The sequence below is a fragment of the Acomys minous genome, assembly GCF_964271855.1.
Source record: "Acomys minous genome assembly, chromosome: 11".
NCBI classification, from domain to species: Eukaryota; Metazoa; Chordata; class Mammalia; order Rodentia; family Muridae; genus Acomys; species Acomys minous.
In genome coordinates this window covers 50,459,088-50,472,456 of record NC_140492.1, presented here as the reverse complement: position 1 = coordinate 50,472,456, position 13,369 = coordinate 50,459,088, and the positions used below count along the sequence as shown (strand labels likewise).

The 13,369-nt window shown below is 37.1% G+C and overlaps 1 protein-coding gene across 3 annotated transcripts in view; it reads left to right on the top strand.

Annotated features, from left to right (window-relative positions):
- The window catches only part of LSAMP (limbic system associated membrane protein), a 2,140,464-nt gene that overhangs the window by 1,839,219 nt on the left and 287,876 nt on the right, over nucleotides 1-13,369 (top strand). For all 3 annotated transcript variants that reach the window (XM_084800474.1, XM_084800476.1, XM_084800475.1), the window contains one exon: nucleotides 8,666-8,898. In XM_084800474.1, coding sequence (XP_084656600.1) covers nucleotides 8,666-8,898 — 233 coding nt within the window. The remainder of the gene's footprint in view (nucleotides 1-8,665; nucleotides 8,899-13,369) is intronic.

Below are 13,369 nucleotides of genomic sequence, written 5' to 3'. Positions count from 1 at the left end.
GTGTGTGTGTGTGTGTGTGTGTGTGTGTGTGTGTGTGTGTGTGAATGCAGGTGCTAGGAGAAGCCAGACCAGTCATATCATGCTGGAGCCGGAGTTACAGGCAGTTGTGAACCTGCCAGTGTGTGTGTGCTAGGAATGAAACTTGGGTCCTCTGCAAATGGGCTAACATTAAACACAAGGGCCATGTCTCCAGCCACAGCTGCTCCCGTGTTTAATGTCAGCCTACAGATTAGACAAATCACTTAACTCTCCAATAGCTTTTCTAACTATTAGAGGGAAAAAAAAATCATACTACATTTTTTCAGTCTTGTAATATCATAATACAGTCATTTTGAAATTTTCTTGATATTAAAACATCATAAGGACTTTTGATGTTATAAGAGGCATATCTCAGAGATATTCAACCCATTGAAACATAGCAGTCATGACAATAACTACAGTAACCTGTGTCTTATGGATGTTTTTAGTTTCCCAGTACGTGGGAAAATATGCGTGTTTGATACTGTTGCCCATTAAGTATGCAATAGCATTATGTGCAAAAAAGCAATTAACATGTGTAACTAAAATAATCACTATGTTTTTGTTAAACTCTAACATCCACCCACCCAACACCACCACAAAGCAAATCTGGAAATGAGAAAGCTGGCGAACTGAGTGATCTTGTGGTAAAGGTCAGTGGTAAAGGGCTGCCAAGGGTCAACAGAGAAGATCAGGGTTCCTTTTCTAATCTCTAAATCTAATGTTATAAAATGGTAATGAAGCTAACTATGCCAAACCAGAAGGAAAAAAACCTAATAATTATTAAATTTCTTGAATTTAGTAGTTAGCTAGGTTGGTATTTTTAAAATGTGTTTTTATAGTTCTTAGAATTCATTATTCCTAAAATAATGTTGTAAAACCAGACTAAGGACTTCTGCATCAGAATAGTCTGGGATATTTTCACGATAGCTTATTCCATCCTTGGTTTGAAATCTTCCTGATTCTACACTTCTAATGCTGGTAATATATAGCCACACTTCCAGACCAATTATCTTTCCTTCTAGAGTGTAGTGATTCTATGATAGTTTTGCTGATTCATTAAGGGTTTTATTTGTATGACTGAAGTGACAACATGAGCAGCACCAAAACAAAGGGCCAACACATTATTAAAGAGCTCAATCACATCTTTTGTCAACATATATATATGTTGTGTGTGTGTATATATATATATATAGAGAGAGAGAGAGTATATGTGTGTATTTCTTCTTAGTGAGAAATGAAAGCATTTGCTGGTGAAGGACAAAGGAATTCTTATACAATGCTATTAAAAATGTAAATTAGTCTGCCTATTATGGAAATAAGTATGAATATGCAGAGACCTAAAAAGATAAAAAGATATCTCCAATAGTACCCTTATTTAAATGAAGGGCTTTAAGTTAGCACATACATACATATAAGAACATCCATGTTTATTAGAGTACAGTTGCAATAGCAAGTTATGGAATCAGAGCAGATATACATCAATAGATGAATGGATAAAGAAAATGGTGTATTTGTATAGATATTAATGGAGTTTTGTTCAGCCAGAAAAGGTAATGCAATTATGTTGTTGGAAGAGAAATGGATGCAGATAGAGATTGTCATATTAAATGGTTTAAGCTGCATTCAGAAAGACAAATATCACACATTATCTCTCACCTGTGAATTCTAGATTTATATAGACATATAAAATCCAACATGTGTATATGCCATGAAAGAAGTGAATAAAGGGAAGCTGCAGGAAGAGAGAGAGGGAAAAACATGGAAGCACTATAGGAAAATGTGAGAAAAAGTATATAGTGTATAAAAGTATCCTTATGAACTCATCTGTGTTACAATGAATATATGACAATAAAAATTCAAAACATATTTTTCTATTAAAAATAGGAAACTTTTTCCCCAAATCAAAACTTTTCAGTGAGTTGGTTTTCTTTACTTATTCTGATTGTTATTGATCCTAGAACTCTAAGAATAGATAATTTCTCAAAAACAAAACAAAACAAAACAAAAAAAAACTAGAAACAAAACAAGATAGACCATTTTCATTCACTATCAGTCATGCAATGAAAAAGACTATATCATTAAACAGCTATGAATAAAGAAGCCAATGGACAGAACACTCTCCACAGTAGAGTGGAGAGTGGGATATTACTCTCTCACATACTCTGGTGCCTCACCTTTGACCATGTCCCCTGGAGGGGGAGACCTGGTGGCACTCAGAGGAAGGACAGCAGGTTACCAAGAAGAGACTTGATACTCTATGAACATATACAGGGGGAGGTAATCCCCCTCAGGAACAGTCATAGGGGAGGGGAATAAGGGGAAAATGGGAGGGAGGGAAGAATGGGAGGATACAAGGGATGGGTTAACCATTGAGATGTAACAAGAATAAATTAATAAAGGAGAAAAAAAAGAATCTTAAGCATGTGCCTTGTTCTTATTTTAATACTTTCTAATTTCACTTGACATATATTTCTAGGGTACAGTAAATGACATCTGTGCAGATACACAGTATGCAAAGCCAGATCAGGATAAATGACATAGTTGTTGCCTTAGAGGTATTTTTAAATCTCCTTTACTCATTAAAAAAAAGAGAGAAAAAGATAATGTCACTATTAGCTTAAAAGCAAAGAATCACTCTGTCTCACCGCATTGCCTTTGTTATGCCCTTCACACATCACTCAGATGCTTTCCTGACAGTACGTACTTTAAATGCCATTGGATTGAAGATATTTGCCTTGTAATTCTAGATATCTGAGTCAAAAGTAAAAACCTAATTGAGGTTTCTCACCCTTGCCTCAGTCAACATTCTTTGTAGGACAAATATTTTTGTGTGGTTGTTGCCCCGTGTATTGGAGTATGTAAAACAGCAAACATGATGCCTCTTTCTTAAGATACCATCAGTAAAGGCTACCTTCTCAGTTATGACAAAAAGTGTCCCCACATATTATCAGTGTCATCTGTGGACACAAATTTCATCTACTTATAAACCGCTCATCTATCATTTCTTAAGAAACAAAAGAACTTCTCCTACTCATCCAGTAGCATGGCTCCCCATGGTTAAAATATAAAAACATTCATATAAATATGCCACAGACTAAATGAGATGTATTTATTTATTATCCTTACCTCAAATAAGTAAATACAAGATTCTACTTTTCCAGTAAAGAATAGAAAACATATAAAACCATGCTTAGATAAATATAAATGCTAAAATGGAAAGATTTTAGCCAATAATACTTTTTAAAACTGTTTTAAAAATGATGCTCTTAGTACCAATTAGGTTTAGTCTGGTTAAAGTGTATCATTTACATGGTGGAAACTTTGCCCAAAAATGTGTTGATATATTAGTGCAGACTGGGTTGAACCTTTGTTTCCTGTTACATTCATTATTTTAAAAGTGTATTCACTAACTTTCCCCAATATAAATGGCATTGCCGGTGTACCTGTTCGTGCAGCTGTGCTAAACATATCTGGCACAAAGTGCTTGCAGAGGCCCTGTGCTCTAGAGTTCCACAATTTGTTGACTTCTTTTGATACTTTATAGATTCAGATATACTGACTGTTGTAGACAAAATGCTGCTATAATAAATATGTAAGCCAGCTGCTATTTATCATGTGTTGTTGCAGAAGGCAACCTACTCAAAATGTATTTGGCATTTTTGCCTTTTTTGTAGTCGTTTACATGCAATACAAAGTTACTTTTCCCCCGTAAGTGATCTTTCCTTCTAGTTGTGGTTTGAATGAACACCATCCCCCACAGGCTCATGCATGAACACTTGGTGCCCAGGCTTTCTGAGGAGACCATGGGAGGCTAGGGGAAGCCTTGCAGCAGGAGTGAGTCACAGGGGATAGACCTCAAGAAGGTATAACCTCCCCCAACTCCAGTCCATCCTCTCCACTGTCTGTGTGTGTCTGAGACGGAAGCGCTCAGCTGCCTGCCCTGGTCCCCTGTTGCCGTGCCTCCCATGGCATTATGGACTCTCTCCATAGATTCAAAGGCAAAATAAATGCTTCCTTATATAAGTCGCTTTGGTCATGGTGATTATCACAGCAACAAAAATAACTAATATAAAAGATTTTAAAAGTATGATTTTTTATCTCTATTTTCTTGTTAAACATTAAAACAATAATTTCATAATTGTGTGTGTGCGTGTGTGTGTGTGTGCAATGCGTGTGATGTAGGCTGCATAAACACCACCATACTTTTGCCGAGTTTGTTTTCTCTTTCCTCGTGTATGTAGTTTCAGAGAATTGAGCTCAGGCCGTACTGCTTGAGCCACTGGTGTCTTTATCATTAGGCCATCTAGCTCAGTAACCTGCCTTCAAATTCTATTAATATTGCATTCAACCACTTTTAAAAGTATTACCTTGCATAATTTTAATTATTAAATAATAGTTAATGACATATGCTTTTTTTCTATCATATAACCAGTAAAGACGCTAGTTGGCTTAATAGTAGGTTAAATTTTTTAACCAACCAATCAGTTTTTAAATAATAAACCTAGGTTCATTTCTTTTTAAGATACCATCTTTCTGAATCATAGAACTATTTGCAATATCGTGATCTCATTGAGAAAGCATTCTATTAAGTTGGTAAATACATAAAAAGAACATATTTTTGAAATAGTTTCCAAACTTTCTGTTTTGATCTGGGCTGATTTGGGAGATAGCGTCATTACATATATATTCTGAACTCCAACACTGTCCTGTATGCAAAGAGCATTTAAATGGCACTAATTTATTGCAATCACAATACAATAGGACAGCTCCTGAGTTCTAATTTACCCTGCATCCCTGGCTAGCACACAGTTAAACCTACTTTGTTTCTAGATGCAGACACATGATACATGTTGTCAAGCCAATGGGTGATGGGTGTTGATTTGTATCAGCATTCTCATTTCTGCACAGGTAGGTGGAATGAGATTACTCAGTGACTGGTTCCTTGACTAGACATAGAATTATCCAAAATAAGGTCAATCCTTGGTCATTTAGAATCTTTTCCTTATGTAGAGAGTATACAATTTAAAGGAGTTATCCTCTTTGATCAAGATATATTTTAATAAATTTCTGATTTATTTCTAAATCAGGTTTAAAAAATATTTTATTAATTTATTCATATTACATCTCAATAATTATCCCATCCCTTGTATCCTCCCATTCCCCCCTCCCTCCCATTTTCCCCTTACTCCCCTTCCCTATGACTGTGACTGAGTTGATCAAGATTTTTACAATTAAAAAATGAATTGGTTATAGGTAGCATTTGCTCATTTTTCATTAGAAAAAAATTGTCATCACATTGTAAAGAGATTATTTTCTAGTCCTTAGAAAGTGCATTTACTTGGGATCTTTTGACTACATAAAACGAAACCTTAAAGATTTAGCAAAGTAATTCTGTGTTTTTTTTCATGCACTGTTTTGTTTTCTGGTGTTTGGTGTTCAAATAATCGTGTGAGCCAGTAAAATATGTGACAGGATTTTAACACACCTTTCACTTGTTTGCAAGTAGGAGATAAATTTGAAAAATAAAGAAGGATGAGGCCCAAAGTAAGATGTTACGTAGATTGTCATGACAAAGCTTCACATATGCATTGTTGCAGTCGGTGCATTTTTATGAGTCTGGCAGTTCTGCTGAAATAATCAGCTGCTTCTTTAGGTAAGATAGATCGGAACACTTTCCGAAGATAATTTGGAATAATGATGTGTGTGATTTTTAACTTTTCCATGGAGGGAAAAAATGCTAAAATGCCAAAAGATCCTAAAGGCCTTATGTAGCATTTCTACCTTATGCTGATAGGAAGATTGGCCCAATTTATTTCCAGATTTTATAGGGCTTGGGATGGGGGAGCATGGGACATAGCAGCTACATGACCTTTGTCTGCCTTTGTGAATATGTTCGTTAGCATGGAAAGCACTTCCAAAATGCCTATTGTAGTCTAGATTTGCTTTGAGGAATATCCAGATGCATAAGGCAACAGTGTATTTATTAAATTCATAAACAACACACATATATAAAATAAACAGCTTTGTATCTATTTGCTTTTTATTTAAAAATTAAAAATGAAATATAGTTGGTTATATCACTTCCGCCCTTCCTTTTCTTCCCCCCAACGGCTGCCATATCCCCTCCTTCAACCTCTTATTGACTTTCCAGAGCCATTCAAATCGACAGCTCTCTTTTGTTTGATTATTGCTGTTCCATACAAATGCATAAGCACATTAAGTACAACTTTCTGAGTCCTTTTAGTGTGGTCGGTGTGGGGATGCATTTAGTATCAGACACTCTGTACTGGAGAGCCAGTTAGAAGTTCACCTCTGGGAGAAGCTGTTGCACCCTGTCTCAGCTGTCATTAGCTGCCCATGGCTCTTTGTTTTGGTGTGGGACCCAGTGAAATGGCCCCTTCTGTGTTAACATATCTATTCACATTGTCCTTGTTAAGATCCTGTTCAGGAAGCACTGTGATGTTGTGATATTATGTTTTGGCTGCTACATTGTTGAAGTATCATGGGGGTACCTTCCTTGCCATTTCTAGGAGACACGATCTCATAGCAGATTTCCTGAGCCTCTGGCTTTTACAATCTTTCTGCCATCTCTTCAACAAAGTTTCTTAAGCCTTGGGTGCAGGAGTTTTGTTGTAGATGTATCCAATGTGACTGGGCTAGTAATAATCCATTTAACTATGCATTATGATAAACAAGGCACTGACCTTTTCTGGACAAAAGGACATTTAGAGTACTTCTCTGTGATAAAGTAAGTCTCTTTATTGCTGCTTTGAGCTATACATATGACAAAAATACAAAGGATACGTGCTTGGAGATTTAAAATGCATGCACACAGGTTCATTTTCATCCTTTCCAAAGGAAAAGAACACAAAAATCAATGTCTACATTCTATGATTCTATTAATGGTGCAGACAACAGACAATAGACTATCATTTAATTCTAAATGACCCTAAATTGAAAAGTGCTATTGATGCTACTTGGGGGCATAAAAGTGATGCCAAAAAATTGAAAAAGCAAAGTCTGTAAGGAAGCAGCAACCATGTCCACAAAGTGCATGCCATGCTCCTTGTAGAGTAGCCAAAAATTACCAACCATGCATAATTACCCCTAAGAGTATCTGTATGGCAGAGAAAAACTTCTTGGGACACGAAAGTAACACCTAGCTCCTAAAAGGAGCTGTGTTTGAAGAACCAACGAGGAAAGAAGCAAACTAAGACCATGCATCTTGGCATCCAAGGTGTCAACTTTTCACTCTTACTAAATAAAGTACCATTTACTTAAATGTAGTAGGGTAGGAAGGTCTTTCCACTGTAGATAAAGTAATCAAAGACTGAGTTGTTCTTCTTGTTATGAGAGATGGAGTTTAGCTTCTAGAGCCAGGTGTGGGCATGGATTCCTCATGCTTCCTCTCTATGCACAGGTGTGGGCAGACTGTTTCCACCCTGGAGGAGACTCATATTTTATTTAAGAAAATCAAGGGGGACGAGCTGTTTTAATTGTTCTCTTGTCAGGGCCCTGAAAGTTTCTGCTCTTCTCTTGTACCCCAGAGCGTTGAGCAGCTGGCCATGCAGCTGTTAACGGAGCTTGGGTCCCTCTTCCTGTAGGGCAGACATACATCTTGCCATAGGGATATACAGAGAATGTGTTTGGGTTTTGTTTGTTTGTTTTGTTTTGTTCAGGGAAGGTTGCTTCCTAGCCCAACTTTTTAAACATATGATTCAAGGAAAACAATGCATTTTCCATGACTCAATCCCCTATCCCCCCCCCCCCGACAGACAGACAGACAGACAGACAGACACACACACACACACACACACACACACACACACACACACACACACACATCTTGCCATTTATACTAGCATTTAGCATTTATCTCCTTTGGGATAGGAGTACAATTCTGTTTCATTCATTCCCTGTGGAAGATTGCTTCATTTAATATGATCAGAAATGTTGATAGCAAACTTAATATCAAGAAGCCTGTTGCTCTCAGCAGATGGGATAGAACCTAAACCAGATGGTGTTTGCTTTGATTTTCTTGATACAACATTTATGTGCTCACCCTTGAACACACACACACACACACACACACACACACACACACACACACACACACACACACACATATACACACACTTCTCATCCCAGGGCAGAGGCATTTCAAGTGCTCCTCGGTCACAAGTAAACTCTGAAATCTAGTCTAGTCCTTATAAATCTGGAGCACAACTCACAGGTCATGGCTATGGAAGAGTAAACTCAGTTTGAGATGCAGTGAAAGTGCACCAATTGCATGATTCTCCAAGATACTGAAACATATGGAGTTTTGTATGAATGACCTTTTCCTAAACATGAAGAACATAATCCAGTGAGAAGTCAATAATCATTTCACTTTACCGGGTTGTGTGACTCACATTCCAGTTGTTTGCTCCTGAATCAAATGTAATATGATGACATTTGCACACTGGGTGATGATTGGCTCGTAAAGAAAACTCTGAAAACAGTTAAGCACTCTCAGAGATATCATGACAATGATTTAATATGCCTGTAATTATTTGTCTTGATTGGTCTTGTCGAGTCCCGTCATGCAGAGAGTGAAATACAGCTGAAATGCTGAGGCACTAACAGGATTATTCTGCTCTGCTAGATGTGTGGTAGAAGACAAAAACTCCAAAGTGGCCTGGTTGAACCGCTCTGGCATCATCTTCGCTGGACATGACAAGTGGTCTCTGGATCCCCGCGTTGAGCTGGAGAAACGCCATTCTCTGGAATACAGCCTCCGAATCCAGAAGGTGGATGTCTATGACGAGGGATCCTACACATGCTCAGTTCAGACACAGCACGAGCCCAAGACCTCCCAAGTTTACTTGATCGTGCAAGGTAAGAGGGAAGTGGGTTGAGAAAGTGAGCTGTAAAGAGTGGCTATGATGAGCAAAGCATTGGCAATGTTTTTTTCTGAAAAAAAAATATTGTACTTCAGTATATTTTTTTTTTCTTCTATAGGATTGATTTCAAGCCTAACAAGATCTATGTGTCAAACTCCTGGTGACGGTTTTTGTTTTTGTTTTGTTGTTGTTTCTCCCCCTAGCTTTCATTTCAAAGGCATGCAACAGAGCCACAACTGTCTTAACATAAGAATACACAATATTTATATTCTTAGGAAGTCTTTTATTTCATTGAGATGCTTTGCTGAATATAAGAAAGTAGGTTTTTTATTTATCTTTGCCCTAAAGATTAGTATTAATAGTTTATGTTCTAGTAAAAGATTTTTAGGAAAACAAAACTCCTAGGGGCCTTGATCCCTTCTTACCTGGCTGCCATTCTTTGTGGCTTGTGTCTTTATTTAATAACACTGTAAGCCAGCCTAAAGAGCAGGCTTTGTGAAGTAATAGGGGAATTTTTGTTTTTAGATTGGGGTTTCCCAGGGCACATCTGACTCATGCTTTTACAGGATTAAAAATATTAAGTATCATACACATATGCCCATACACTGTGGCTTTCTTGGATCCCCTTTCCCTTGAAAACAAAGCTGATTACTTACACAATTTTATTGCAGGCAAAGTCAAACCTCCAGCAGTTTCCATCCATCTATCAGGAAAGATCTAAGCACTGACAAATATTAGGGCTGTGCTCCTGTATTTTTGATTTACAATTTTATGCAAATTTAATGCAAATTAAACATGGCCTTAGGGCTCCTGTCAATATTCCAAATTCAGTCAGTCATGTGGCAGAGTTCGGCTGTAGCTACTATTAATGTGTTAGGGAACTGGTAATTGAAGCATTTAAAGTATTGCTTTCCCAGATCTTCTCACTAATAAACTGAAACTGAGAGAAAATATATCAAAGTCCACATGGTACAAGGGTGCATCAGTCATGTGACTTCATGGTGGTTATTTTGCAAATGGCTGACAGCTTCATTTTATTCCTTGAAAAAGGCATTTCTATGATTTACAATATTCCAAATTTGCTCATGTTTTCTTGAAGATTAGTGGCAAGTACTTGAGCCAGAGAACAAGACACACCAGGGTTGGTATCTCAAGAAGTCCATTTATAGATAAATATATCTAGCTATGTCTGACTATGTCAATTGGTTACATTGCTCATTCCTATATGGTACAAACAATCACTCTCAGTAAGACAGGCAGACAGACAGACAGACACACACACACACACACACACACACACACACACATACACACACACCTGTCTTAATCTATAGAGTTTCTACATGATTCAGTGACATAAGGACAAATAAACTAATCTATTTATGCTGAAGGATCTTCCGAACATATTTACCTAATGGCCAGTCATGGTTTTATCTATGATTTCTGTACAATAGATGACTCTTCAAAAATCACCCATTTGGTTGTGACATTAATACACAATTGTAATACCTTTACTAACTTCATTATTATGAGAAAGTTCCTACAGACAAAGAGAGGCGTGTGTGTGTGTGTGTGTGTGTGTGTGTGTGTGTGTGTGTGTGTGTGTATCACAATCTGGACACTGGAAGGTTTGCCTTCAAAATGAAGAAACAGAGAATCACTTAATATCCTTACAGGCTGAAGGTCACCACAGAAACTATGAAGTAGTTGAGTTAACAACAACTACTAAATGGAATCAGACCTCAGGACATTGCCATTGGTTAAAATATTTTTGCCATGACTTTAAGAATAGCTATTTAAAGATATTGGCCGAAGTCCTTCCCACCAAATCTTCAAGGTCCTTTGCCTTCCCACCATTCATCCACATTCTCTTAAATTAAAATCATGATGAAGTGCTTTTAGAACCAGAACTCAGTGCAAATGAAATTAAGTCTGATTTAGTAGTAAGAAATGCAAAGGAGCCTGCTAATGGGCAAATACTGTTTATTCACTGTCTTGTGTAATTTGAATATTATTAATAAGTAGACATGGATAACTTTATTATGAGCAAAAGTTTAAATTCAGTATCAACAACCAACCTTCCCAAGGCTTCCTGCTACCTTATAACATGGTTTGAAACACTCTTATTTTTGCTCCAAATATTATCCTATTTCAATCTTTACAGCATCACATTGAAAAAGGAGGAGAAAATCCTGTCATTAAACAGAGTGAAAGAGGGAATTTTTCTTTTTCTTTTTCTTTTTTGTTTTGTTTTTGTTTTGTTTTTTGAGACAGGGTTTCTCTGTGTAGCCTTGGCTGTCCTGGACTCTCTTTGTAGACCAGGCTGGCCTCGAACTCACAGCGATCCGCCTGCCTCTGCCTCCCGAGTGCTGGGATTAAAGGCGTGCGCCACCACGCCCAGCACAAAAGAGGGAATTTTTCTTCCTGGTGTCTGAATCATTGAGTGAAATTTCTGGAGCATCCTAACCATGTGAGCAGTTGATCTCTTCTTTCCCAGGAGGACTAGCCCTTCGCACATTTCTTCTAATTGTACTGCAGCAGAACATGAAATCATGTTACTCTATGTCAAAGACTTGGCTTCTAGGAGCTGGAATAAAGGCTCTGGGTTTGAACCCCAGCACAGCAAGAACAAACCCAAATTCTGCTTTGATATGGCGGCATTCATCCTCTTTTTCCGGTCTCTGCCTTCAGAATCTAAAGAGTATCTGAGTAGTTCACATCCTGTATTGATCACCCTTCAGAGTCTCTGCCAGTCACTTTAGCTAGTCATTCTTTATTAGTAGTATTAATAATTAGTATTAATTATATCGTAAATATATAAAATAATTATAATTAATTAATAATTAATATTATTAATAAAGAGTATTCGTATTAATAATACTTTATTGTTTTCCACCGAACAAAGGTGAGGTCACCCTTAACTTAAAGGTCCTATGAGATAATAGCAAAAAGAGTAAGTTAAAAGGTGACTTCTGCAGTCACACATTCCCAGAAACAAACTCAAGTTTCTTCATCCTATTTGAATTAACTTCAGAGTAAGCTGCTTAATTTCATTAAGTCTCAGATTTGACACATGCAAAACAGAGATGAAATCTAGAGATTTCAGTTCTAAATTTGTTCTAGGGATTAAATAAGATGGTTTCCAATCATGCTTAATGTCTGGAGATCATCTGTTCTCCACAATAGAGAAAGAAGATGATGAAGGTGATGATGGTGATGAAGGAAAAACAGATTCTGCTGCTGCTGCTGCTGCTGCTGCTGCTTCTCCTCTGTCTCTGTACCTAAGCTCACTCCTCTGCTTCTCAGAGTATAGTAGCTGCTTTGACCCATTGCTTGCCAATTTGCAGCAGGCTCAGAGCCTTTACATTTGGGGGATTTCTCCTTCTGGAAACAGCATCACTTTTACCTTCTTTCCTATAGTTATAGAGATGGTTGAGTAAAAAAAAAATGCAATTTGCACCAAGAACTAAGGTGATTTATTAGATTGGTTGGTTCCCCAGCATTTCTGCTTTGGCAGATTTGAGTAATGTCTGGAGAAATGAATTTATGGGTTCCCAAGTGATTCTCAGACTTCCATTGTAGACTAGCAACAAAGAGATCCAGTGTCCTAAAATGGTTATATAATACGAGAATCTGTAGAAGGAGGATATACTGCTGCATGGACCCAGTTGATTTCAAGTGGTTGTATCTGCAAATATTCCAAAGAGTTATCTCGAATGTGAGGCCCACAACTCAATGCTGAGATACTTAGGTGGACCTTGAAGGCCACCTCCATTGAACACCCTAGAGAAATAATGTCTCCCTAACTGTCCATTTTCAGGTTTTAAAGCAATGACTGTGATACACTGGTCTACCCTTCAAAACTTTCACCTTTATAAATGTGCTAGTGTTTATACTGCCTTTTTTCTCTTATACATTATTTTTTCTGGAAGCTGTTTTTGTTTGTTTGTTTGTTTAACTTTCACATATTTCCAACATACTATTAGCTTTCCAATATCTTTTTCACTGTTGATTATTTCTCACAGAAAAGACATTTATTGGTTTATGAAGACCATTACATATAAAATATCCTATGTTGAAAAAGTATGCTTTGTGGTTCAATAAAGTATCTTTGTCTAAGTGACAGCTACACACAGCTTCCTTATATGGCACACAGAATAGAAATTAAGTTTTGCCTCAGCAAAGGCGTAAGTCAGCACTGACCTCTGAGGTCACTTGCCATTATTTGGTAATATATATTCTCCCAGAGAAGGTCAGAGCTACTGAAATTTAAACACACATTTTACTTAATAAATGCAGGGACCCCTATGTAAAGCCTAATATTGGTTTCTGTGTCTGCTACTTTATTGAGCCCACTATCAAAGATTAAGAACACACCGTTTTTAATATCAATAAAATAAAGAAATAAATATTAATGAAATACATTCTGTTACTAATGTACACATTTTTAGCTTTGTGAGTTACTC